Source organism: Gracilinanus agilis, chromosome 2 (assembly GCF_016433145.1).
Source record: "Gracilinanus agilis isolate LMUSP501 chromosome 2, AgileGrace, whole genome shotgun sequence".
Classification (NCBI taxonomy): domain Eukaryota; kingdom Metazoa; phylum Chordata; class Mammalia; order Didelphimorphia; family Didelphidae; genus Gracilinanus; species Gracilinanus agilis.
Window position 1 is genome coordinate 642,627,406 of NC_058131.1, and position 27,657 is coordinate 642,655,062.

General features: G+C 36.5%; 1 protein-coding gene across 3 annotated transcripts in view; it reads right to left on the reverse strand.

Annotated features, from left to right (window-relative positions):
* IDE (insulin degrading enzyme) overlaps positions 1–27,657 on the reverse strand; it is an 88,762-nt gene that overhangs the window by 10,971 nt on the left and 50,134 nt on the right. For 2 of the 3 annotated variants that reach the window (XM_044665682.1, XM_044665684.1), the window contains 9 exons: positions 27,266–27,368; positions 23,883–24,005; positions 21,530–21,612; positions 13,229–13,373; positions 9,927–10,037; positions 9,496–9,616; positions 6,423–6,514; positions 4,011–4,122; positions 1,211–1,378 (listed from right to left, as the gene is read on the reverse strand). In XM_044665682.1, the coding sequence (XP_044521617.1) occupies positions 1,211–1,378; positions 4,011–4,122; positions 6,423–6,514; positions 9,496–9,616; positions 9,927–10,037; positions 13,229–13,373; positions 21,530–21,612; positions 23,883–24,005; positions 27,266–27,368 (1,058 nt within the window). Of the gene's footprint in view, positions 1–1,210; positions 1,379–4,010; positions 4,123–6,422; positions 6,515–9,495; positions 9,617–9,926; positions 10,038–12,608; positions 12,754–13,228; positions 13,374–21,529; positions 21,613–23,882; positions 24,006–27,265; positions 27,369–27,657 lie in introns of all 3 variants that reach the window. The other variant, XM_044665683.1, reaches the window with a different exon arrangement.

Consider the following 27,657-nt stretch of genomic DNA (forward strand, 5'->3'; position numbering starts at 1 on the left):
TTCCCAGCTGTGTGACTCTGGGCAAGTCACTTGACCCCCCTCCCCCCCCATTGCCTACCCTTACCACTCTTCTGCCTGTAAGTCAATACACAGAAGTTAAGGGTTTAAAATAAAAATAAAAAAAAAAAACCAACTAAAAAAAAAAAACAAATGGTTTGACTGAAAACACCTTATATTGGAACAAACCACTGTGAATTCAAGATAAACACAGTAAATCTGGGATTCTTCCTCTTCTTCCCTTTGCCTCCATTTCCCATTACAGAGAGGTGTGTGTGTTGCTCCCTCAGATCATCTCCAATTTGGTTTGTAAGATCTTGCTATGCCTTCTTACATAAAATCTCTTTTTTCTACCTTAGCCCAGAACACTTGTCTTTTCCCCCTGGAGTCTTGTCATTTCCTCTTTGCTGGATTCTCCCAATCCCACCACTGAGGCTCTTCAAATCTGCCAGCATAGATGTGGCCTAAAAGGTGCTCCTCCCTCCCGTACCCCTTGGTGTCTGCTGCAGCTCCCAGGCAGCGAGGCCCCAAGTCCTCCCCCTCAGACTCGTCTGGGTTCTTATACTCTTTTATTTCATTTGCGACCAAGGCGGCCCCACAAAGACAAACAGCAAAGCATTCTTCATCTATTCTTCCCACCCTTGCCCTGGAATGTTCTCCAGAGAACCTTCTCCCACTCCTGGGTCACCTTTCTTTTCTCATCCTACCACACTGCCACATCCCTTTTGGCTTGTTGTTGTTTTTAGCTAATGATTCCTAAAAGATGAGATTAAAGGATATGTGAGGGTAACCTTTCTAACTCTAAAACTTCATCAGATTTAGACACTTCTTCTGTAATCTCACTTTCTAGAGCTCTCCAGAAGCAGTCTTGTCCTGGCACTGTCCAGGGTGAACAAACTCATGGCTCTAAGGTCCTGTATCCAGCATGATCCTGTGCTGGATCGCCTACTTCCCCAACACGCAGACCCCTAAATGACCTAAATATGAGCCCGCCACTTCACGCATGTCTTTCCTGACTGTTTCTTCTCTCAACATACACCTTTCTGCTTTTTTAGCCTCGAATGTTCAGGGGAGGGACAATGTCATCATAGTTTTTTTCTGTACATTGTACATACTTAAAACATTCTTCCTGAGAAAGATGATTCTTGACCTTACATGAAACTCTGTCCTCTTATTTTTTTTCTTTAAACTGCCTATGGGGAAGGAAACTCACCTAGCTGCTCCTTGGTACGCAGAGTGTTGAAGCAAGGCTCTGAGATGATTTGGCAGAAGAGTTCCAGGAACATGTTTTCTGAGGTGCTCTGCATGTCTGTTTGGTAATAGATCTCAATGCCACAGTTATTGTGAACTTCGTTCCTCTGCTGATAAACAAACCAGCCTCCTAGGAGAAGTTGCAAAAAGGGTGTTGGGCTCCAAAGCACTCTATCAACAATTCTAGTCAACTTATGAATTAGAGACATCATTTGACAGTGGAAGGGTTGGAAGGGAGAGTAAGGGCTTTCAATCCTCTAGTTCTGCAGGAAAGAAAAATAAGCCCCAAAGAGGTGAAGGGACTGATGTGGAGTCAAGATTAGAACTCAGGTTTCTGACCTCTGGCAGAGTTCTCTTTTCATTATATAATAGTGCTTTTTATTTTTTTTAAACTGAGGCTTTTTACTTTGCTTTTTTTGGGTAATATTGACAAATAGTTATAAAGTGCCAGAAAGGTATGTGAAATCAATTCATTTACCTAAAATAGAGGGGAACTGAGGGAAACTCAGTAAAGGTACAAAATTTACCTTTTGAGTTTTTGGCAGCAAGGTGGTGCAGTGGACAGAGCGCAGGACATAGGGTCAGGAAGATCTGAGCTCAAATCCCATTATCAGACCCTTTTAGCTGTGTGACCCTGGGAGCAGGTCATTTAACCTCTGTCTGCCTCAGTTTCCTCATCTGTAAAATGGTAATAATAATAGCACCTACACCTTCCAGGGTTGTTGTGACGTTCAAATGAGATAATATTTTTCAAAGTGCACTGTAAAACTTAAAGCACTATATAAATGCTAGCTATTATTATTTTACCTACAGAGCATTAATGTTCAAAAAGGTCTGGTCACATTTACAAATAAGTATATATGCATTCCTTTTCAACATAAGATTCTATAAACTAAAAAGTTGTATATAACTGTGAGTTATTATAGTTGCAAGAGAACTTCTCATTCAGAAAAGTGTTCTTAAAAATGGTAAAACTTAAAGACTAAAGTGCAAGGGCAACTAGGTGGCTCAGTGGATAGAGAGCCAGGCCTGGAGGCAGGAGGTTCTGGGTTCAAACTTGCTCTCAGACCCTTCCTAGCTGTGTGATCCTGGGCAAGTCACTTAATCCCAATTGTCTAGCCGTTACTTAATATCTATTCTAAGGCAGAAATTAAGAATTTAAAAAAAAAGGCACTAAGGGATCTTCCATCTCAAAAACTAGAATCTTAAACACTTATCTAATGAATAAACCATGCTAGTAAGGAGGATGCACATCTTTTCTAGTTGCCAGTGCACTATTTATTGTAACACCCTCAAATTACCGTAGAATTTCAATTGTTTGTAAATTTTGGGGTTTGGATCTATAGTAATAACTAAAGCTCAAGTTAGTTCTTAATTGCAATGAGGGAAGAACAAAACTGAATACATGTTACTTCTCCTTAGACTCCCATCGTCAAGCCCATTTTTTTACATTAAAATCTTCTAACTTGATATGGGGCTATTTTTATGTCTATATTTTTCAAGTCTTACATGATCTATTCATCTATTCAAGAATCTAATTCACTTCCCTATGCTCATACCTCTTCTCTTATCAAGGCAGAAGCTTTAACACATAAAGGTTCCTTGGGAAAAGAAGGAAAACGAGAAGCACTGTTCTTCTCTCAATGGGGTCATAAACAGAAATTCAGTCATTGGCCAAGAGATGTTAAGGGATGAAACATCTCTGTGTAAATTAAATAAGTAACTTCCACAAATCCAATAGTTTCTGTAAAATGCTTTCCTTTTATAGAATGAGACATTTTTAGAGGTGGAAAAGATCTTAGAATAATCTAGCCCAGCCCCTCATGTTTAAATAACAGATTTCAAACCTAAAGAGATGAAATGACTTGTCCATAGTCATATGCTGCTAGTATCAAGGCAGGCGCTCAACTCCTGGCCTGGTCTGACTCCCAAGTCAAAATAGCTGGCTGTCACAACATACCACTTGTCATAATCATAAGAAAAGATCTAGAGGTTACTGCACTAGAAAACTAGCAACAATAGATAAGCAAACTGGTGATATCAAAGTCAACAAATACCTGAAATCTGTTAAAATAAGTCAATATCTAAAGGATTAATTTTTAATAAAACAATTTTATAACTATGCAGAGAATTCTCAATCTTTCAAATCTAAATGAATGCTTTTCCCATGTTATTTTACATCCTTTGAGAGTACATATAAAATAACTAAGCTACAGATTTGAATTAATTTCCCTTATACCACTATACTAAGAAATAGAGTTTCCACCATAAAAGTGATAAGGCACAGCAAACTCCAATATATAAATGACTGATATGTGCTACAGTTCATTTTCTCAAAAAGAGTGTAAGTCATTTGGTTTCAAACTCTTTCTTCAAAGACTCTTTCGGGCACCTGATTTTCATAAACAGTTTCAATGTTTGTTAGTAAATGTCACCACATGTTTCACTGGCTTTTAAGTTTACTCCCTGGCTCTTTTCCACTCAAGTCCTTGTCTGTTCCCTTCTGAATCTCCCAGGTGTATGGAGAGTTCTATCTAGGCTCTCAGTTTCTCCCCTCTGTAAGCATGTTTATTCATGTTAGAGCACTATACTCTTAACCCAACATTAATTCAAATGCCACTCAATTAACAAAATGTTTATTAAGCACATAACATGTGCAAGTCCCTCCCATCTAGATGAACAGACGGAACCTTTATCATCAACATCCACATAAAGAATCCTGCAAATGTAAACTATTCCCACATTATAAAACTGGCACCTACTGTCAGGGAGCTGGACTTCTCTGTATCGTACCAGCTGACTTGGAAGGAGAGGTTTAGTATGAGCATGCTCAATAAGCGTGTCTTCAACCATTTGCATAACTCCTAATGCAGCCTAGGAGGAAAGATATTCATTATTGTATTTTGTACAAAGGTACAGATATAACATCTTTGAAAAAGTAATCAGAGTCTATTGATGCATTCTTCTTCTGGTGCAAACCATTCAAAGAAAAACGATCCAGTTCTCATAACGGAAACATTCATAAAAATGTATTCCTATCCCTGGATGAATTGATTTTATTTTATTTATTTATTTTTTTAACCCTTACCTTCCGTCTTGGAGTCAATACTGTGTATTGGCTCCAAGGCAGAAGAGTGGTAAGGGTAGGGAATGGGGGTCAAGTGACTTGCCCAGGGTCAAACAGCTGAGAAGTGGCTGAGGCCAAATTTGAACGTGGGACCTCCCATCTCTAGGCCTGACTCTCATTCCACTGAGCTACCCAGCTGCCCCCGATAAATGCATTTTTATTAAACACAAATTCTTCAATATAGTGAAGTTTTGGTGGAAGCATATGTCATTATAAACTAACATAAAACTTTGTTGTTCTCACTATGTGCAATTGTAAGGATAAGGAGAAAGTCAAGTCTTTTATTATCGAAGAAACAAAGATTCCATTGCTGGCAGGGTCAGAGTAACTGGACCCCACCCATATGGACCCAAATCATCCAGAAAGCATTATAAACCAATGTGAAGGTTTTCTCTCAGGAGAGAAGTGTTGGCTGGTAGGTGAGTAATGTTGCATAAACTGTCACATGTCACTTATGACAGTTTCTTTTGCTTAAATGTCTTTTTTATGAGTTAGGGTCTAGTCATCAGAGATGTCATAAGAATAGGGAAGTGTCAGGTATTTTTTAAAAAGTATCACTAATATAACATTCAAAATGAAGAGTGAAAGTAAAACATTTCTTTTTTCTAAACTTATTCAAGCAATGTCAGATTGCCCCAGCATTCACTCATTCCTCTAGTGGGTTGCTATGGTATTTGGTAATCAGAGACATTCCATAAAAGGGATGTATACAGCTGGGAAAAGAGAATCAGAGCAGAGACCACAGCAAAAAGGGGAAGGGATGATTAAACTAGAAGATTCGGTGAGAAAGGGGAAAGTGCATCATTGCCAATTGTGACAGAATGACAGTTAACTTGATTTGAACAATTCCACCGCTAAGATCAGAGTTAAAACAGAAAATAAAACAATACCTTATACATGATAGGGGATCAATAAATATTTTAAAAGAATAAATGTTGAAGAAAAAGTAGCTAGAGATGTTTTAGAACAAATGATACTTTCAACTTCAATCTCAGTGGAAAAAACACATAGCTCAACCTAACCTTTAAAGATGAAACCAGTGCCACCTGAAGATGAAAACAGCAATATGTGATAAGGGGGTATGGAAACCAGCAGAATTGAATCCACCCATCTAGGAAGTTTAATACTTGTCTGAATCTCTAGCAACCCCTAGTTGAACTGAAGTCAGGATCTGAACTCCAAGATGTACACTGACACTTAATAGCTGTATGACTATGGGAAAATCTCTTAACCTCTCTGAGTTTCAGAAATTCTTCATCTGTAAAATGATTATAGTAATATCTGCAATACCTACATCTCAGCTGTCATGAGCATCAAATTAGATAAGTAGGGAAAATGCTTTAGAAACCTTAAAGTGCTATATAAATACCAGCTATTGTTATTAACAGCAATAAATTGGGGGGCAGGCTAATGGCTCTGTAGATTGAGAGCCAGGCTTAGAGATGGGTGGTCCTGGGTTCGAACCTGACCTTAGATACTTCCTAGCTACATGACTCTGGGGCAAGTCACTTAGCCCTCATTGCCTAGCCCTTACCACTCCTTCTGTCTTGGAACCAAAACTGATTCTAAGACAGAAGATAAGTATGGGTTTAAAAAAATTGTAGCTCTTGAGAAAGAGAGAGTATAAAATTGACTGAATAGAGTAAGTAGAGGTAACCTTCTGGTATTAGGGAGGTGCCAGTTGGTTCACCTTGCTGGAAATGTAGCAGGAGTTTAGTCTCAGAATTAAGATTTTTATATTTAAAATGTCCCAGCAGTCAAGGAAGAGGAACCTTGGTTAAGCAAGCTTAATTTACTCTACCCCTGCTGCCCTTGACTAGCTCTATAAAGTAGACTAAGGTCAGCAGAACAGCCTGACCATATCATAGAATCACAGAATCCTGCTTTTGGAAAGCTCCTTCTATACCATTTATTCAAATCCAAAGTTAAACCTGAGCTGCATAAACCCTTTAAATATACTTTTAAAGTAAGTATGAGTGAAACCATACCCAAAGTTGCTCCGTAAAGAACTAAGGAAACCTAAAGACATAATAAAAATGCCACAAACCTGTTTTGTGATATTTCCATGAAGAAGGGCTTCAATGTGTAACCGTGACAAGAGTTGAGGTATAAAGGCCTTAAGGCGAGGGAGAGTAACATCTATAATGTAAAGATACCATTAATTCAATAACAAAGTTAAATATTAAAATATATAAAAACCCAAAATAATTTGAAGAATTACCCATCCACCTTTGAATTTGCCAGTATTTAAGTGAAATAAATTCTCCAACCCTGCTGTAATGAATCCTACTAAAAACAATTTCTAGATGAATGGTGGTGGTGACGGAGAGAAGTAAATGTGATGTTAATACTGAAAGTAAACTTCTCCACTAAATGGCATAAGAAGAAAACTGTGATCAGAATGTGTAAAAAGGGGTCAGTCTTGGCTTGAAAGAGTTATGTTCTCAAACTATATGGAGATAGCCCACATCCAGGCCACTAAGAATTTCTGACTGTTGATTTGGTACATGCTTTTCTGGTATGAGCACATGAAAATTTCAAGTAAAGACAAAGGCTTGGGGCACAGTAACTGTACATCTTTGCCTCAGGCAAACTGGACAAATAACTATAATTTGAACATATCCTGGGACTTGCTATCTCTATGCCTTTGCTCAAAACGGTTCCTTACACCTTCAGTGCCCTCTCTGTTTTTACCCACGGAACATCTCTTCAGCCACTACAACTCACTGTTAATACTAACTCATCTATTCCTATCCTCCCACCCCCCCCCAAAAAAACCTTTCTCAATATGCCAAGTTGGTGAAAGCTTTAAACCTGAAGTCTTTACACTTAACTTTGATATTTCTCTCTGTCCTCTCTACTATGCTAGTCATGTACTATTTCACATTATAATTATATTCAAGTGAATCACATTCCTCTACCAGACTATGAATTCTAAAAAGATAGGAATTGGGGTGGATTCTTCTTGAAGTTTGATTCTTCCCCTGCATCTCTAGCATGATGCTCTGCATACTGCAGGTAAATGTTGTTTTAAATAAAGGCGGGGGGTGGAGGGGGTGGGGCAGCTGGGTAGCTCAGTGGATTGAGAGTCAGGCTTAGAGACAGGAGGTCCTAGGTTCAAAATCCGGCCTCAGACACTTCCCAGCTGTGTGACCCTGGGCAAGTCACTTGGCCCTCGTTGCCCACCCTTGCCACTCTTCCACCTAGGAGCCAATACACAGAAGTTAAGGGTTTAAAAAAATACCACCAAATAAATAAATGGTGGTTTAAGTGAATGAATAGAAAACCATTTATTGGAGAAGAGGGAGGAAAGCTTCAAATGATTCCTGTCATAAAAGTATATTTTTAGAGGGAATTATTTCATGCCTATTAGAGTAGCTATTTTATGTATACTTTATTTAAAATTCGCTTGTCATTTGACAATGCTATATTCTGTTAAAAAATGATTCTGATTTTTCTATCATGGTCAACATCTATTCAGTCACTTGACAAAATAGTGACAATCACTCAGGTAGTGTTGGAAGATAAAACATTAGCAAATAACTAAATAACAAGCATGTGATTTATAAATCATATGTAAACAAAAATACATTGTCATCTATTCCATTAAATAGTTTTCACAATTTTCACATAAAGGCAAAGTTTTGTAAGTTATAGTTATAAAAGATTTAAATATTTAATTTCCTGAATTTTTTACTAAAGAAATAATTTTCACATTAATGTGCAATACTGCTCTCCTATAATAAATATGATTAGGAAGCTCTTATTATAAAATAATTAAAAATATTTCCTTTCCTTTTAAAACTGTCATTTTACTTATTCTGATTGGGTCAGGAAAAAAATGAACTGCTAGAGCAGTACTACTGAGGAGAGGCTGAAACAGTTAAAAAACAAAAAGCACAGAAAAGGGGGAGAAAAAGAAGCCATTAAAAAAAAAGAAGGAAATGCCCCACTTCCTTTCTAATGAAAAGGGTTCAGAAAGCAATTTAATGTTATTGAACAGGTTGTTGTTCACCAATTGTTGAACACCTTTGTGGTCAGCCCTTCACTAAAGCACACGAAAGGTGCCAAGGAGAAAAGGAAGGCCTGGCCATCATCTAGAAAAGTCTAGAAGTGTTTAAAAACTACATCAAACCAAACCAGACTCTAGCTGAATTATTTAAGAAAACCTAAAAGATAAGTAAAAGAGGCACTTAGCACTCAGTATACTTTCTGGTCTTTAAGAGGACTTTAATAGCTTTGAAGACTTCACATTAGGCAGGACATAGTGCCAACACACCCATCCTATAGGACAAGTACTTTTAGGTTCTACCAATGTTTTCTAATAGTCATGAATTAAATTACATAACTGATTTGGCTCAAAAGAGCAGTAGGACCTGAATGTGGAATAGCCCTAAATTTAATTTTTCAGCCTTTGTGAACTGGGATTCTAATAGCTACATTATTAAATTTCAACTGTCCTGTACAATGAGTAAAAATATATAAACTGCTGATTTTAGTGATGACGTAAGAGCTCTAAATGTTTTAAGTGCCACTGTGTAACAAACCCAAATAATGTTAGGCAATCTCCACTGATGTCCTCTCTACTTTCCAGACCACACAACAGACCTCTGGGAAATCCTACTAAGGTGGAAAGGCTTTAAATATGGGCCTAGTGGTGGACAATAAGTTGATCATCCAAGGAATAACTCAGCTAAGTTCAGAGAGCCTTACCAATTAGCTGGAAAGTGATGACAAATATGTTTGGGTACAGCAAGCCACGAAACCATCTATTGAGTCATCAGGGAGCTATGCTCTGCACTGGCAGTCATGATACCACAAGTCACTAATGTGGGGGCTTTTTTAAACCTTTACTTTCCATCTTAGAATCAATACTGTGTATTGGTTCCAGTTCCAAGGCAGAAGAGTGATAAGGCCTAGGCAATGGGAGTTGTGACTTGCCCAGGGTCACACAGCTAGGAAGTATCTGAGGCCAGGTTTGAACTCAGGTCTTCCTGTCTCTGGGCCTGACTCTCAATCCACTGAGCCCCCCTTAGCTGCCCCCACTGGTGTATTATTGAAGTAACACCAGACCAAAAAAACTCACAATGTTAAGACTAAAGAGGAGAAAGGAATCTCACCATCTAGGGCTTCTTTTAATTCATCTTTGGTCCAGGCTACTTCAGTCATTAACAGTCGGAGGTAATACATAGCATGCTGGTGAGGTTGTTCAGCTCGAAAGTTGTTAAGCGATCGCATATACTGTGTGAAGGATGAGGTATGTATCAAATCAATTAGTCATAAAAAATATTTTTTATCTTTGTAAAAGTTATCTTTTCACAATACATATTATCATGGCTCAAGGATATCTCTTCTTAGATTTAAGTGATACTCTCTCCTGCTATGCATAAGTAAATACTTCTCTGGCATTTAATAAGTAGTACCAAGAGCATCTTTATGGCCTCCTGACTGCCACACCTCTTGGAATCAATCTGACAACACTGCAGTTACTCCTTCCAATTGCCTAGGATTCAACCAAACTGACTTCAAGTGGAGAGCACAGAAAACTTACCGCTTCCTTGATAATTTCAAATCTTTTTTCATCAATCTCAAAGGTGGCCATTTTCTCAATAATCTTCTTTAGCAAAATAGGCTGCTTGTCATTGTATCCTTTTACAGAGAGCTACAGAAAGAGTTCAGGTTGTTATAAATTCTTAAATATTAAGGAAGGATTTCCAAGCATACAAAGTTCAGCTTTTAACATTTAGAAAACTCTAAAACAGAGAATGTACAAAAAAGAAATGCAGGGTAAAAAAGATTCACTTAATTCATTAAATAAATAACACCTAACATCTTTATCCATCATAATTGTTCCAACAAATGTTGCTGCCACCAGAGCATAACACATGATGGACATATTTACATGAAACCGTCAGAAATTATGATGGTAAAGCACTACATTTTTATTATTTAAATTTCCAATGAAAACTAAGACTATTTCTAGATTTTAACTTTAAAAATACCTTTTGAAGAAGAGAAGGCCTTAAGTGTTTTATTGGGGAGATTTATAAGGCAATATATAGTATAGTGGACATTTGCCGTGCTTCATCATACTGTTCTAATTAACACAAGTCTTTTACAAGAGAAAAACAAAACAACACAAATAGACTTCTGAAAAACACGGGATTGGCTGCTCTGATATTCTTCTGTACCTTATATATGTCATTTCTTACCAGAACCCTGCCCTCTCCATTTGGTGGTTTTAGAACTGATTTCCAAATATGAAAAGACAATGGTTCAAATACAGGCACAGACACATAGAATTTAGGACTGAAGGGACCATAGAAATCAATTAGTCTAACCAATCATTTAATAGATGCAGAAACTAAGGCCCAAGGAAGAGAAGACACTTGTCCAGGGTTCTATAGGTAGCCAAAGTAGCCAGGTAGAGTTTCCATCAGAGATCTTAGGATTCCAAATCCACTGATCCTTCCATTAAGCCATGCCTTCACATTTCTAGAGTTAATTGATTGCCTTTATATTTTCAGTAATGCTGATTTTCCTGCTGGGACAGAAACCTCTCAAAGAGAGATCACATAGCCAGGGTCACACAGCCATAGGAGAGCCAGGACTGGAACTTTAGACTGTTTAAACTCCCCACTAGGGCACAACCCCAGAGCTAGATCTCTGGCATTTCCCTTGGAGATGTACATCTCCTGGGGCATGTTTCATTCAGAAGTAGGGATGGCTGTGTGCTTAAATGTGTATCATTCTGTGACTTCATGAAATACTCAGACATCCAAGCAGCAAGGCAGAGAGTAGAGATGCTGGGGGTCAAAATTTCTTATTCTTATGCTAGTTCTGCCACTCCCCAAGACTGGGTGACTATGGGCAAACCTTTATGTTATCTCAATTGATTTATTTTCTTAAATACTTCACAAGGTGCTTCTGAGGAAAACACTAGATAAACCAACTTAATCCTTATTCAAAGATTATCAGATAGAAACAAAACTATTTCCTTCCAAATAGAAAAGGAAGTACTGATGTTGAACATCCTTTATTACTAGAATTTGAGAAGACTCAGTAAATAGAATTATCCATATTCTACTTAAAATTATAATTTTTGCTTTAAATGCTAGTTGGGAAAAATTGCCTAGTTGTAACCCCTTTATTTTACCCCTGAGGAGGTTGGGGCCTGATGTCCTTTGGCACCTCCCTAGACCTCAGTTTGCTCATCTGTAAAATCAGAAGGTTAGACTAGTCTTTGAGGTCCCTGACAGCTATAAATCTATGATCCTACAATAGGCAACGTATCTTGTCTAAGATCTTCTAGTTACCAAGTGGCAGAATCAGGCAATGACTTAAATCTCAACTCCTAAGCCAGAGTAGAGGATAGACAAGGCTGGACTTGGCTGGACCAGGGCTTGGGGGAAACATGGTGGTAGGGGAAGGGAAGGGAATGAATGTCCTTTATACCTGCTGCCTTTGAACTTTAAAATATGAATGATCTTTGAGAAAGGACTATTTTATCACATAAGATTATATAACCAAGCCAACTGGTGACAACATTTGATAAAGGCATAGAAAGTCATTGCAATAAAGAGACCTTTTAGCTAAGAATTCCAAAGATTATATGTAGCAGATTATCAATATCAGGCTGCTCCAGAATTATAAAGTATATCTTATAGAAGATGAATGTACACTACCAAAATAATGTTAACTTATAAATGAACCGCATGCCAAACTGGGTAAAAATGCTTTAGGTTTAACAAGTTTAAAGAAAAAAAGCTCCAGATCTTTCTAGAAACACTCTAATTATGCTGGTAATACTTTAAAAGCCATAGCACATATATTTTCAAGGAAAGCAAAGAGCTAATATAATACACTCATGCATACAGGCTTTCTGATATTTAAAAAAATTTTTTAAAAACAATTATATTTTCCTTTGTAGATGCTAATTTTTCCATAAGCATGGGAAAAGTAACATGCTTTTATTAGTATAAATTAATGTCAAAAATCTAAAACAGGCAAAGAATGCAAGTGAAGATAGCTCACACACATTTAGACACAATGAGCTTGATAACTGATCATTAATGCTTCAAATGTAGTTGCATTTCTCATTCATGAGAAAAGATGCAAAGAGAAAAATAACAACCATTTCACTTAGAAATGCAGTAGGTTAATGTTTTCCCAAGCTCAACAAAAGGCTTTTACGCTGTTCATGTGTCTTTTTGGTCTTCCATTTTTTACTTACAAGTATTGCATTCATTCCTGATGCAATGCCATAGTTCAAACCTGAGAGGTGAGCTGCATATGTATACTCTTTTAAATCATCCTTCAATAACCTGATAAACAGGTATGTCATGTTGCAATGGAGAGGATCAGCATAAATGTAGCGACTAACAAAAAGAAAAACAAAAGAAATGCTTTGATACCTCAAGCAGTGACATGATAATGAAGAAACATGACTGAAGAGTATGAATATGCAGCCTCCTGGTCTGGATTTCAAGGAAAAGGATGTAAGAGAACATTTTATTTCAGGCTGATAGGAAGGATTTTATTTCCCTTCTGTTGGAAACTTTGACTTCTGGTACCAAAATGGACAAAGCTAACCAGAGATAGGGAGTCTAAAACTGTATCTGACAAGAAAAACCTTATGATCTGATTAAAGAGGTGGAAGGGAAAAAAAGAACAAACTGGTTTACAGGAATAGAATTATCACTGAAGACCTAGAATGAGAGTGAACTTAAAAAGTAAGAAGTGAGAAAATATAATTAGTCAAAGATAAACTTATATCCTCCATCAAAAATGCTTCCATCAAATCAATATAAAATAGTGTTGATGAGTGGAAGGCTCTAGAATCTGGGTACTTACATACATCCCATAGATGGTATTTTGGAGGTCATAGCTCAAGCCAGCGAGCTCTGCTGCATATGCATACTCGTTGAGGGAGTCTTTGAGTAGCTCAAGGTACAAATAGGCCATGTTACAGTGCAAGGGATCCACATAAGCAAATGGGCTGGAAGAAAATGTGCAAAGTAAAAGAGCTGGTTTATTATTCCCCAGTTTGGTTCAGCCTTTTTAGATGGAACTCAAGACACACAGTTGAGCCATCTACTTTGTGGAGGATCTCTCTCTCTACATATAAAATTCAATCTTGATAAGTCTTCTTGAGTAGAGAGGTAGAATCACAGAACATATATTGAACCATTCAGCTTGTGCTTAATAGGATGAGAAGGTAAATGGATCAATGAGAAACACAGTCTTGGATTTGGACAGACTCAGAGAAATCCAAGGGTAGTCCATGCCTATGGCACAGACAGAACCACTCTACAACATCTCTGACAAGCATCATCTGGCCAGTGCTTAAAGATCATTAGTGCTGGAGAGTTCATTATCTCATCAGGCAGCCCTTTCCAATGTGGGGTGGGCAGCACTGATTGTAAGCAAGTTCCTACTGAGCTGAAACTGCCTCCATAGCACTTCCCGCAAAGGTCTCATATCTGTTGTCCGGACCAATCAGAATATGGTAATATTCCTATTCCATAAGAAAAGTCTTTAGATGCTTAAAAGTAATGTTTTCCCATTAAATCTTTAAGCTAAATTTAATGGATTCTTAGGCTGCATAATTTTTGAGTTTCCACAATATCCTAACCTGGTCTCATCTCCTCTAGATGTACTACCATTTGTCCTAAAAATCTAGACATGAATCCAAAATAACAACTGTGATCTGACCAGCTTAACCTTCACTGCTTTAGATACTACTTCTAGTAAGATATCCTAAGATTTCATTAGCTTTATTAGCTGACACACCATGTTATGGACTCATTTTGAGTTGTAGTTCAGCACCCCCATCTTGAACTTATCTAAGGGCTTCGATATTTATTCTCAGAGCCAGTCTCCAACCTAGAACAATTCAGGTATTTTTGGATTTCAACAATGTTCTAATTTATTAGGTAACACCTTCTAGCATTATGTTGTACAAAACTGTGATGAACATGTCAACTAAGTCTGCACCCAAGTCAATAAAAATGTTAAACTGAATTATTCCCTCCAAATGCCATGGAGGAGAGCCACACTTATAACTACTGAATGGCAACAGAGCAGATGGGCAGTGGAACTGGGGCAACAGAGCAGATGGGCAGTGGAACTGACCCCCAAAAAAGAAACACTGCAAAACTCTGCTTTTCCTGTGCTCCCTCCTCTGAGGAGGATCATATAGTTAGATGTTATATGGATGCTGGGAAAGAAACTGTTTCCTACTAAGACAAAACTTCAATGGAGAAAAAGGAATCTTTTACTTTTCTATGTCCTGGAGGAAGCAAACTTGAATGGGAGAACTGAGAACTTTAAATATGTTGCTTCAGTTTTTCCCCCAATGCTAGCATAAACAAACCATCCCACTATTTTCACATTGAGTAATTTGCAACACATGACTGTTCACAAGACCGAGTAAATAAGTAAAAACCATCTAATACCCTCTTTAACTCCCCTCTTTTAACAAAGGTAGAAAAATGAAACCCAAAAAGATAAAGTGGCTTTTCCAAAGTCACTCAGATGGTAGAACTTAAGCCAAAACCAGGCTTCTGAGCTCCATCTTGCCATGCCATAAATTATACCATGCTATAAATTATTACCAATAATGCAGAGGAAGAAAACAGTAAACATGATCTAGGCACTTAATTCTATGGAAATAGATGAATTCTAATTCAATCAGCTATTGGATATCAAAGCCAATTTTTATCTGTGTTGATGTCAAACTTAAAATAAGCGTTTAAACACTAAAAGAGTGGAAAAACTACAGTGATTTTTTTTGTTGTCTTCCAAATTTAAGTGCCTGCTTTGTTCTTATTAAAAATGTGATTACATAATACTTTCATAAATTAAAAGGAAAAAGTAGAAAGAAATCACTTATCAAAAATGATAAATTGGAGAATGGCTTGATTTTTTGTACAATTGATTTAGCTCCTTGTATATTTGAGTAATTAGACCTTTGTTAGAGTTTTTTATTATAAAGATTTTTTCCCAGTTTGTGGTTACCCTTCTGATTTTAGTTGCATCGTTTTTGTACAAAAACTTTTTTTTTATTTTAAACATTTATTAATATTTATATTTTAGAAAAGTTACCATGGTTACATGGTTTATGCTCTTACTTTCCCCTTCACCCCCCGACCTTCCCCCTCCCCTGGCCGATATGCATTTCTACTAGTTTTAACATGTGTCATTAATCAAGACCTATTTCCAAATTGTTGATAGTTGCATTGGTGTGGTACTTTCGATCCCCGATCATGTCCTCATCAACCCATGTATTCAAGCAGTTGATTTCCTTCTGTGTTTCCTCTCCTGCTGTTCTTCCTCTGAATGTGGGTAGTGTTCTTTTCCATAAATCCCTCAGAATTGTCCTGGGTCATTGCATAGCTGCTAGTACAGCAGCCCATTACATTCTATTTTACCACAGAGTATCAGTCTCTGTGTACAGTGTTCTTCTGGCTCTGTTCCTTTCACTCTGCATCAATTCCTGGAGGTCTTTCCAATTCACATGGAATTCCTCCAGTTTATTATTCCTTTTAGCACAATAGTATTCCATCACCCGCATATACCACAATTTGTTCAGCCATTCCCCAATTGAAGGGCATGCCCTCATTTTCCAGTTTTTTGCCACCACAAAAAGCACAGCTATAAATATTTTCATGCAAGTCTGTTTATCTATGATCTCTTTGGGGTACAATCCCAACAATGGTATGGCTGGATCAAAGAGTAGGCATTCTTGTACAAAAACTTTTTAATTAAATGTAATCAAAATTATTTGTTTTACATTTTATAATTTTTTCTAACTTTTGCTTAGTTTTAAAATCTTTCCTTTCCCAGAGATCTGACAAGAATACTATTCTGTGTTCACCTAATTTTCTTAATAGTTTACTTCTTTATATTCAAGTCATTCACCCACTCTGAATTTATCTTGGTGTAGGGTGTGAGATGTTGATCTAAACCTAATTTCTCCCATATTGTTTTCCAATTTTCCCAGCAGTTTTTGTCAAATAGTGTATTTTTGTCCCAAAAGTTGGGCTCTTTGGGTTTATCATAATTGTCTTGCTGGCATCACTTACCCCAAGTCTATTCCACTGATCCTTCCCCCCTTCTGTCTCTTAGCCAGCACCATATCGTTTTGATGATTACTGCTTTATAGTATAGTTTAATATCTGGTACTGCTAGGCCACCTTCCTTCATGTTTTTTTTTTCATTATTTCCCTTGATATCCTTGATCTTTTGTTCTTCCAAATGAACTATGTTATAGTTTTTTCTAATTTTGTAAAAAAGTTTCTTGGTAGTTTGATAGGTATGGCACTTTAATTTGGGTAGAATGGTCATTTTTATTATGTTAGCTCATCCTTACCCACGAGCAATCGATAAATGGGCAAGGGACATGAATAGGCAATTTTCAGATAAAGAAATCAAAACTATCAATAAACACATGAGAAAGTGTTCTAAATCTCTAATAATTAGAGAAATGCAAATCAAAACAACTCTGAAGTACCACCTCATACCTAGCAGATTGGCTAAAATGACAGCAGAGGAGAGTAATGAATGTTGGAGGGGATGTGGCCAAATTGGGACATTAATGCATTCTGGATGGCAATTTGGAACTATGCCCAAAGAGCACTAAAAGAATGCCTGCCCTTTGATCCAGCCATACCATTGCTGGGTTTGTACCCCAAAGAGATCCATAGGGAAAAAGACATGTACAAAAAAATTTATAGCTGCACTCTTTGTAGTGGCAAAAAAATGGAAAACAAGGATGTGCCCGTCAATTGGGGAATGGCTGAACAAATTGTGGTATATGCTGGTTATGGAATACTATTGTGCTCAAAGGAATAATAAATTGGAGAAATTCCATGTGAACTGGAAAGATCTCCAGGAATTGATGCAGAGTGAAATGAGCAGAACCAGGAGAACATTATACACAGAGACTGATACGCTATGGTAAAATCGAATGTAATGGACTTCTGTACTAGCAGCAATGCAATGACCCAGGACAATTCTGAGGGATTTATGGAAAAGAACGCTACCTACATTCAGAGGAAGAACTACAGGAGTGGAAACACAGAAGAAAAACAACTGTTTGAAACACATGGTTTGATGCAGACACGATTAGAATGTAGACTCTTAATGACCACCCTAGAACAATTATCAATAATATGGAAATAGGTCTTGATTAACAACACAGGAAGAAACCAGTGGAAATGTGCGTCGACTACTGGGGTGTGGGGGGATAGAGAACAAGAACATGAATCATGTAACCATTGAAAAATTTTTTTCTAAAAAAAATAATAAAATTTTAAAAAAGATAAATTTCTTAGGAAGCTTTAAAAGACAGGTAAAAATTTAGACAACAAAATTATTCTTAAGAAAATAGAAAATCCTTTCTCTTCAATAGAGATTTGCTTCTAAAACACAGACATTATTAAAATGTGTGTGCATTGCCCAGTTTAGCAACAGATGATGTTGGGTTATCATCTGCATATCATATGCATTATCCCATAAAAACAATATTGCGAATGGTGGTTAGGGCCCCAACCACAAAAGCTATAATGTAACTTATGTACAGTATTAATAGCATTAAAGAACCAATTCACTGCTTAAACTGTTCATTTTCCACTTTCTAAGTTCCAACTTAGGACAATGGAAATACAATCTGAACCTCCCCATAGCCCTCTAGGTCCAACACTGAGCCAGGAACTCCCTCTTGCTCCTTTTATCTGACAGTATTAACAGTGAGAGACTCCCCTGCAACTCTTCACAAGAGTAACAGTGGGAATAAGGATTATTCCTAGAGCCTTTAAGGCTCTAGGGCATCGGTCGGCAACCTTTTTGGCCCTGAGAGCCATAAACGCCTGCAGAAGGAGGAGGATGGAGGCGGAAGGCGCTGGAATATGGGGGGGGGGGGGCTGAAGAGCCCCCTGGGGCACATCCTGGGGCTCTGCCCTGACTGGCCAGTTGAGAGGTGGAGCCAGATATGGCTCGAGAGCCATAGGTTTGCCCACCCCTGCTCTAGGGGCACAAAGTGAAAAACCACTGGTGAGAGTGATGTCAGCATTAAGAATGGAAGCTCTTGCTGTGGTGGCCTGTTCAGCTTTATGATTAGTAAGTCAAATATTCATTGCCCAAGAAGTGCTTACACTGTCATTCTCAGATTTCAGATCAAAAATAGACAACAACTAATTTAACACTCTGCTATTTTTAAAAAGATACACAAAGTCTCAGTTATTCTTTATGACAATTTCCTTTCTATGCTTTCGGCGAAAAAAATACCCTGAAATAAAAGAAAAAACTCTCAGAAGTGGGCAGAAGGGAATTTGGAGGGTTATTAAATGTGGCTCTTGCTTCCAGGAGTCAATTTTTATGTGTAATTAAAATCCTCACAGAATCCTTTTCTCCATTTCAGGAACATTCCTAGAGCTATTAGTAATCCACTCCTATGAAAAACAAAGTCACTTCTTATAGCACGCACATCTATATCCTTTATGTTATAGCATAAACTCATTTATTTTTATTCTGTTCGAAATTTAAAAATATTTTTATATTAAGCATTATTACAAAATAATTATACCTATTAAAATTGTAACAACAAAAAGGAAATAGAATTTATAAATTCAAATAAGTGTTATTTTTCAAAACTGCAACCTGGGGAGGTTGTATCTTTATTCTAATCAAGTTGTTATTGCTCACATTTTTGGGACTGTTCTAAAAAAAGTTTATTACCTTATACTTTTTATTTTGCAATCACTTCCTAGTTATCGCCCTACTCATAACATCCTCCATTTATAACTAAAAAATAAAAGTACTAGATAAGCAAATTATCAGTTACAGTATTTATAACTACAAGAGCATAGCATGGCAACATTACACACTTGTAATCCATCACTGCTTCATCAAGAAAAAAGCGGTGTTGCACTGTCAGTCTCCTAGAACCAATGCTGATCAATGCCTTTGATCTGAATTCCCCTGTCCTTTAGAGTTTATCTTCATTTATAAATTACTGTATCCGTGGTGGAAGTTTTCTGTGAGCACTGTCTTCAGAGTCAATTTATGAGCCACACACATGTACAGGTGTCACTACTTTATAGTCACACCTAACTTCAGACCAAAACCAGAATTGTTCAGATTGTCGTCTATCCCATTCAACTTGGAATGGCCTTCCAAATATATAATTCATTCTCAAAGAATGAAGCTTACATATTATTTAGAGTAAACTGAAGAAAAAATACATCCCAGGTTCTGTCACCCATCCCAAAAATAGTCTAAAAAGGTTTTATCCAATGGCAATTATCAATGGAATAAAATGGATAGTTTTCCAAAGGGACTACTTTAAAATAGAAAAATATTATCTTGGTTGCATAAATTCTAGTACATTTGTTTAAATATTGATTATATTACACTCTTTGATTTTCTGATCTTGTTATCTACATGTTTGAAAACATAAAAATAGTAGCTGGTTTTAAAAACCACAAATGAATTTGTTAGGTGCTTTAAATAGACAGAAACGTAAATAATTAGTAATACATTGCCATTTTCTTCTGCCTTTTATTTTTGCTGTTTGATACATACATTAATCATCAATTTATTCTATGGATAATGAGGGTCTCCTTTGCTGGGCAATTGTCAGAATACAAAAGAAAAAACTCCCAATAGGTTTGACAGAAAAATGTGAATCATTAGCCATCAAAATATTATAAGCTTTTCATTTTGTTAAAAAATGTTAATGTGAAAATGATCAGCATACAAAATTTGCTTTATACTAATCTTGATTGTCTTCAAAATTTAACACAAAAGTCAATGTGTCATTTATGAATGACTTAGCTATTCTTAGTACTGTAGTGATCTCCAAGACAATCCTCAAAGACTCACAATGAAAACACCATCTGCATCCAGAGAATGTTAATGCACTCAACCATGTATGAATTTTGTACTACAAAACATAATTTCTGCACTACCATAACTTTTGTACTACCTTTAGGTAAATAGCCATTTTTTAATTAAAAAATTCTTTTTTCTTTTCAAAAAAAAAAAAAAAAGAAGTGCAGCAAGAGATCACATATCTATACAATTAATTTCAGGTTCTTCTACTTCAAATATAATGTATATATACATTTATATATATAAAAATCACTTCATTCAAAAAGCTAGTGACCACAGTGATGGTATTTAAGCCCACTCTAATCATAAGAATAATTTTCTATTTGCTTTAAAAATTCAATAATTATGAAATCCAGTAACAAATGTTTCTCGACAAATTATTGTAACAGAACCTGGTGATAAAAATATCTTCCCAATTAAAACAATAATCAATTTGGATTAATGGAAACACAGAATGAGAAATTATTCACTTACAAATTTTACTAAGCTTTTTCCTTCCTTTTAAATGAGAATAAGACAGGCCGGCACTTAGTATACAGTGATGGGCAAACTTCGGCCAGTGGGACAGATGCAGCCCCCTGAAATGTTCTATCCTGCCCGGACATTATTCCTAATCTGACGAATACAATGAGTAGGATACAATACAATGAAACTTCGAAAGAGTTGCCTTAGAAACAGACTGACAGATGAGCATTTCCTTTCCTTTGGCCCCCTCTTTAAAAAGTTTGCCTATCTTGATTGATGACACATGTTAAAACCTGTGGAAATGTGCATCAGCTATTGGGGGGGGGGGGTGTCGGAGGGTGAAGGGGAAAGTAAGAACATGAATCATGTAATCATGATAACTTTTCTAAAAATAAAAATTATTAAAAAAAAAAGTTTGCCCATCACTGGTATAAACAATTTTATAAGAAAGAAAAGAGTCTAAAGAAATCATTTAGTCCATCTGTCTGGCTCTAGGCAAGGCTATTTACTACACTTGGGAAAATGCTCCACTTTTTCTTTAATTATAATAACCTTCTCCACAATCCTCAGGCTTTTAAGTCTGTCCTAAAATCTAGTATATACTTTAGCTGAAAATTCAGCCCATCCTTTTGTTCTGAAATTTACTAGAAAGTAACATCAACTAAACAGTATCTTTATATTATCTGAAGATCAACTTGCACCTCTCAAAACTAATTCCTTTTATTTGCAGTCCTAGAACCTGAAAGAATAATAAAACTTAAGAAATAAAGTTGATGAATTTGTTATACTACATACCTGAAAAATTCAAAGTTGAGACAAGCTTTTGGTAAGAAAAATTTGTCATCTTGTTTAAACCAGAGTTTGCTCATGGCTGTATCCTATGACAAAGAAACAGATTGTTTTGTTACAATAAAGATGGGCAGTTTGTGTTAAAGCTTTCCATTTTCCTCATCATTGCTGGGATGACAGCAGGCATACCAGACAGGAGCCCAAGATATGCTCCTGGATGGCTTTCAGTTCAACCACCCTAAACACAATCTTATAACCTGTCATGCAGTTATTGTTTGCCACTTAAGTCAGCAATTCCTGCCTACCCTATTTGCTAATCTAGTGCGGGGGGCGGGGTGGGGTGGGGGGGGTGGGTTCAGTCAACAGTTACTTCTTTGGGGAATAGATAACAATGATAGGAGGGGAAAAGAACAGAGGCTGGGAGGTAGAGGATATGTACACTATACTGAACTCTAATTAAAGATCTACAAAATTGTTGGCATTGAATTTCTTTTATGCATAAGAGAGGTAAAAGCTCATCTACAGTGACTCTAAAACATCAAAAAGATAGAGGTTTAACAAGTTTGTTTGTATTTACCCTAAAATAATAACTGAAATGATCAGCTGTCCCCCAGACCAATTTGTCCTTTTCATTTCACATTTTAATCAGAAGCTCTAGCATTTAATCAGTTTCCTCTTTTTAGAACCTCAGTGCTATCACTGACTCTTCCCTGTCCCCCATGTCTCATTAAGTGCTGAGAAGTCTACCTTCCCAGTCTCTCCAGGATCCACTCCTTCCTGTCTATTTCTATCATCAATTCCCTAAATCCAGGACCCTTCCTTCCCTCATAATTTTGAGTGGAATATACTAAAACAGAAGAGCAGTAAGGGCTAGACAATGGGGGTTAAGTGACCTGCCAAGAGTCACAGAGCTAGGAAGTGTCTGAGGCCAGATTTGAACTCTGGTCAAGCTGGCATGGTTCTATCCACTGATTCACCTAGCTGCCCCTAAGGCCTATTTTTAAAGCAGAGGAGTAAACACTTTCTTTGATACTTTGATACTTAAACATGTTGCTTAATTTGTCTTTTTTTTTAAGATTCTAAATCTAGCTGACAGAAAAAAATTGTTCATAACTTAATCTTTTTTTTTAAACCCTTATCTTCCATCTTAGAATCAATACCACGTATTGATTCCATGGCAGAAGAGTGGTAAGTAAAGGGCTAGGCAATGGGGGTTAAGTGACTTGCCACAGTCACACAGCTAGGAAATGTCTGAGGCCAGATTTTAATATGGGACACCTCCCTTTTCTGGGCCTGGCTCTCAATCCACAGAGCCACCAACTGCCTCCCTGTTCATAACTTCAAATGAAAAACAAATTTCTACATTACTATGCCCATCAAAATCATGGGTCATTAGACTCTGAATCTTAGAAAGGGGCTTTACTGACCTAGTCCAATCCTTTTATTTTATAGATTAGGGCCTCAGTTTCCCAACTTTTAAAAATGACTAAATTGGAATAAAGCTAAAAAAAAGGTTAAATTTCATAAGGAAAAATTAAATCCCCAAGTTCTAAGTAATTCCAACAGCAAAAAAGATAGCAAGTGAGAGCTCAGGAAAAAAATCACAGAAAAGAGAAAAATTCATATAGGACTGAAAGAACTTTTGAGTCATAGAAACCCCACTCCAAACTTCATGCAGTTTCTCTAGACCAAGGGTTCTTAACTTTTTCTGGGTCATAGAGCACACCTAACCCCTACCTCTGGCTGTCTAGTTAAAGCCTAGGATTCCTCCCTCCTCAGAACAATGTTTTTAAATGAATAAAATAAAATATCTGGGATTACAAGTAAAATAAATTGTGACTAAATAGTTATAATTTTTAGGTTATGGAATGCAGGTTAAGAATTCTTGTTTCAGATAGATGAGAATCAAACCTATGTCAAAATGTTTCAATGACAGGAAATGCAATTACTGACCTTAGTGGGCAATTCTAGGGTTTTACAAAATTTCCCTATAATTTTTACAATGTAAACATAAGCTTACTTTCTTTTTATTGGGCAAGAACAAATGGAAAATAAAGTCACTCCCTTCTATATACAATGCTGGTAAAGTATTTGCTACAACTTAACCTTTTTCCTCCTTCAGAGAAAGTCATCTCAGGTCTCTTCATCTGTCTTCATAGAAGTTAAAATGCTCTGTTGGCTATCCTTTCCTCTGAATTACAAATTTGTTCTCCTCACACCCTCTGGGATTACAGACACTATATAGGACACAACACCAAATGCCAAGATATCATAAAAAAATTATATATATGTATATATATTATTTTCCCTTTTTTCAGACCCAGCACTGAAATTATAAGACACAAACTGTAATAGTTACCTTAATAAGAGCAGGGTACGATGTTGCTTCCTTTTCTAGTGGTAAGATCTCAAAATTTGTAGGAATAAATTCATTCTTTGTTGGAAGCTTAAACTTTCCATTTAAGTCAGCATTTTTCCATTTCTGGAATGAAAATGAAAGAAAATTAAATGGGCCCCAAAATTCTTTAAGTTGCTCTTCTGTAATAATGATTTTAAGGTCAATATTGTGCCAGAGCATTTATGTAATATCTTTTACACACAGAAGCTAAGCACTACTACTACTGATCACATGGGTTTTATACTGATCCATCAATATACACTTCCACAATGGTCATTCCTTGTAATCCAATTCCTTCACTTGCTAAGACTAGGGTATGATGTGTATGGTGATGGAAAAAACTTTAGCTCCACACCCCACAAGATAACAGAATCATGCCTTATTTGCATGGCCTAATAATGAACTAAGTTAACCCAATCACAAGACCATGAATGTAAAATAATTTTAATAATAAATAATGTGCATGACTAAACAAGTTAAATGTATACAGAACAGGAAGCAATCCCAAGGGCTCAACTCACCTATTCATATTTTTAGAATTGGTTATCTTTCAATTATGAAAAGTTATTTCTTTCCATAGATGGACGGCCAGGCTAGTTGGAAAGACTCTAACTCATCAGCCTTTATTCATGGTCTGGCCCAAATCACTTCTCTCCCCCAACTTCAAACTTTCTACTCACAACTGAACTTTTTAGCTGTAGTTGCCTTGATCTTTGAGTTGAATCTGTACCACAAGTAGTTTTCTGTCTCTTAACAGTTATGACAGTAATAAAAATATAAGAGTATTGACATTTATTTTGTATTTTATAGATTATGAAGCATTCTCCTTAAAACAATTCTATGAGATAAGTAATTACAGCTACTACTCCAATTCTACAGATGACAGAAACTTGTCTCAGAAAGGTTCAATGGTTTTCTCATAGCTATATGACCAAAGGAGATGGGACTAGAACCCATGTCTTCTGACTCTAAAGCCCAGAGTCCTACTATATCATACTCTTCAGTAAATGAGTGAGAAATATTTAACCAAGGAAATATTTACTCTAACGATCAGTGATTTGGGACAGCTGGGTGACTCAGTGGATTAAGAGCCAGGCCTAGAGATGTGAGGTCCTGGGTTCAAATCTAGATTCAGACACTTCCTAGCTGTGTGATCTTGGGCAAGTCACTTAACCCCATTGGTTAGCCTTTACCACTCTTCTACCTTAGAACCAATACACAGTATTGACTCTAAGATGGGAGGCAAGGGTTTAAAAGCAAAACAAATAAATAAATATCAGTGATTTATAGCCCTGTTTTAATCTCACTTTCATCATTGAGAACTCCCTTCCATTAAAAGGAATAGAACAAGAACAGGACTTCTGATTTCACTGGCATATGAAATAATCACTTCATGATGAGTACTCCTACTCCCTTCTCCAGCAATGCAGGTCAGGCCCTACTTTGTGATTTAATACTCTTAAAGAGTTGCCTAGGACAATAAGAGAATAAGTAACTTGTCCAAAGTCATATAATCAGGATGGGTCAGAAGTAGGGCTTGACTGTAAAAACAAGGGCAGCTATCCTAATGCACAGAGCACCAAGCCTGGAGACAGAAAAATTTGAGTTTATATCCTGTCTCAGACATTTATTAGCTGTATGGCTCTTGGAAAGTCACATAACCTCTGATTGCCTCAGTTAGAATGTGGCTGCAGATCCACTGAGATAATATTTGTAAAGTGCTTACTTATTAATACAGTGCCTGTGGGGCAGCTGGGTAGCTCAGTGGATTGAGAGCCAGGCCTAGAGACAGGAAGTCCTAGGTTCAAATACGGCCACAAACACTTCCCAGCTGTGTGACCCTGGGCAAGTCACTTGACCCCCATTGCCTACCCTTACCACTCTTCCACCTATAAGTCAATACACAGAAGTTAAGGGTTTAAAATTTAAAAAAAAAAATACAGTGCCTGAAACATTATAAATTTTCTATAAATGTTAGCTATTATCATAACCTGGCTAATCACAATGAAGACCATATAGTCCTCAGATCAGATAGTACTTTACAAATAATGATAAGACTATAGGCTGTTAAAGAATTAATAGAGACTAGAGAAATCATCTACTCCAACCCTCTCATGAGAAGAAAAAAAGGAGGTTCCAAAAGGTTGAAAAGATCTCTACAATCTCTCCAGTTTTACCCAATTAAATAGAGCTAGAGTCAGGACTTGAACAGAACTGGTAGTCTTGATTCCTATGTCTAATATTCTTTCTACTACAACCTGAAGCCTTCTAGTCTTAGCTACCTAGTAGTGAGTTGTAAAAGTTAGTTTGTTTTAAAAGACTTACAAGACCTCACATACTGTGGCCCAGTGAATCAACTATTAAGGATAAAATCTAAGATTACTGTAAGATAAAAATATTCATTGCAGCTTTACCTATGATAGTAAAAAAAATTATAAATGTCTCATATCCTGTGACTAGGGAATGATTGAAAAAATCTTGTACAAACATAACAGAATATTATAAAGCTGTGGAATGTATAGAATAAATAAAAATATGAGAAGACTAACAAAGCCACAAAGAATGAAGAAAGCAGAATTTAGAATATATACATTGCACATATACATTACACATACTAGCTATGCAAAAATAAATAATAAAAATAAAATTAGAAAAAATGCAATAAAGCAAGTAAGATGGGGAGAAACACAAGTAAAAAAGGAATTTTTTGGTTTCAAAAACTTTAAAATTATTTAGAGCTTAGGATTTTTAAGTATAATCACATTTTATTTAATTTTTTTCTTTTTATTCTGAATGTTCATATTTGCTAATGGTTATTGTTGAGTTAAAATTTTGTAAAATAGAAAAGTTTATTTTAATTTATTCTAAAGTCTACCTTCTTCAGCTCAGCTGGGAAGAGGCATCGTCTAACTGGAGGAGACAATATCAGAACACAAAGTTTCAACTTTGCACACAGCTTGGATTGATGAAGCTAACAATTGTTTCTGTCATATTAAGAAACACAGAGCTCCTATTTTACAATGTGGAGATTGTCAAAACCCCCTAAAGTATGAACTACTTCAGATGTTATATTCCAGAAAGGACAAACTGGGAAAAACCTAAAAACATTATCTCTACTTTCCTCTTTTCCTCTCTTTCTTCCCTGTCCCCCTACATATCTGTCTGTCAGGAGTCTGGCACAAGCTTCAATCCTGTGACTTCCTATTAGTGAAAAGGAGGATATGCAAACCAAAAATGAACCCAGAAACGATGATTTTTAATAATGTTTCAGATTTTGGAAGAATACAGTAAAGAACTTTTTTCTTCTTTATTTTAAACTTTATTCATTGACTTGTTAACCTTACCTCGATGACCTCATCAGGTATAGCCTCTTGTTTGTACTGTGTCCCATACCACTCTTCTGTCTGATCTGTTTGTCCTTCAAAAGACTTGGAAACTATTGCAACCCTATGAACAAAAAATGAACAACAAAAAAGGTATGAACTTTATATCCCTGAGGAACTATTAATTGATATGGGGGAAAAAATCCTATAGGAAATAAAATCCTAGTAAGACAGAGAAATACTCTCAGATTCTAGCCCAAGTTGCAGTAATTTGCTATGTGTCTTTTCTTATATGAAATAATCATCAATTATCAGATCTCCTGCAAATATAGTGTACTTGCTATCAGAGAAGATATTAGGGGTGTGAAAAAAATATTTTTTTGCTTTATTTTACAGAAAATGAAAAATTACTA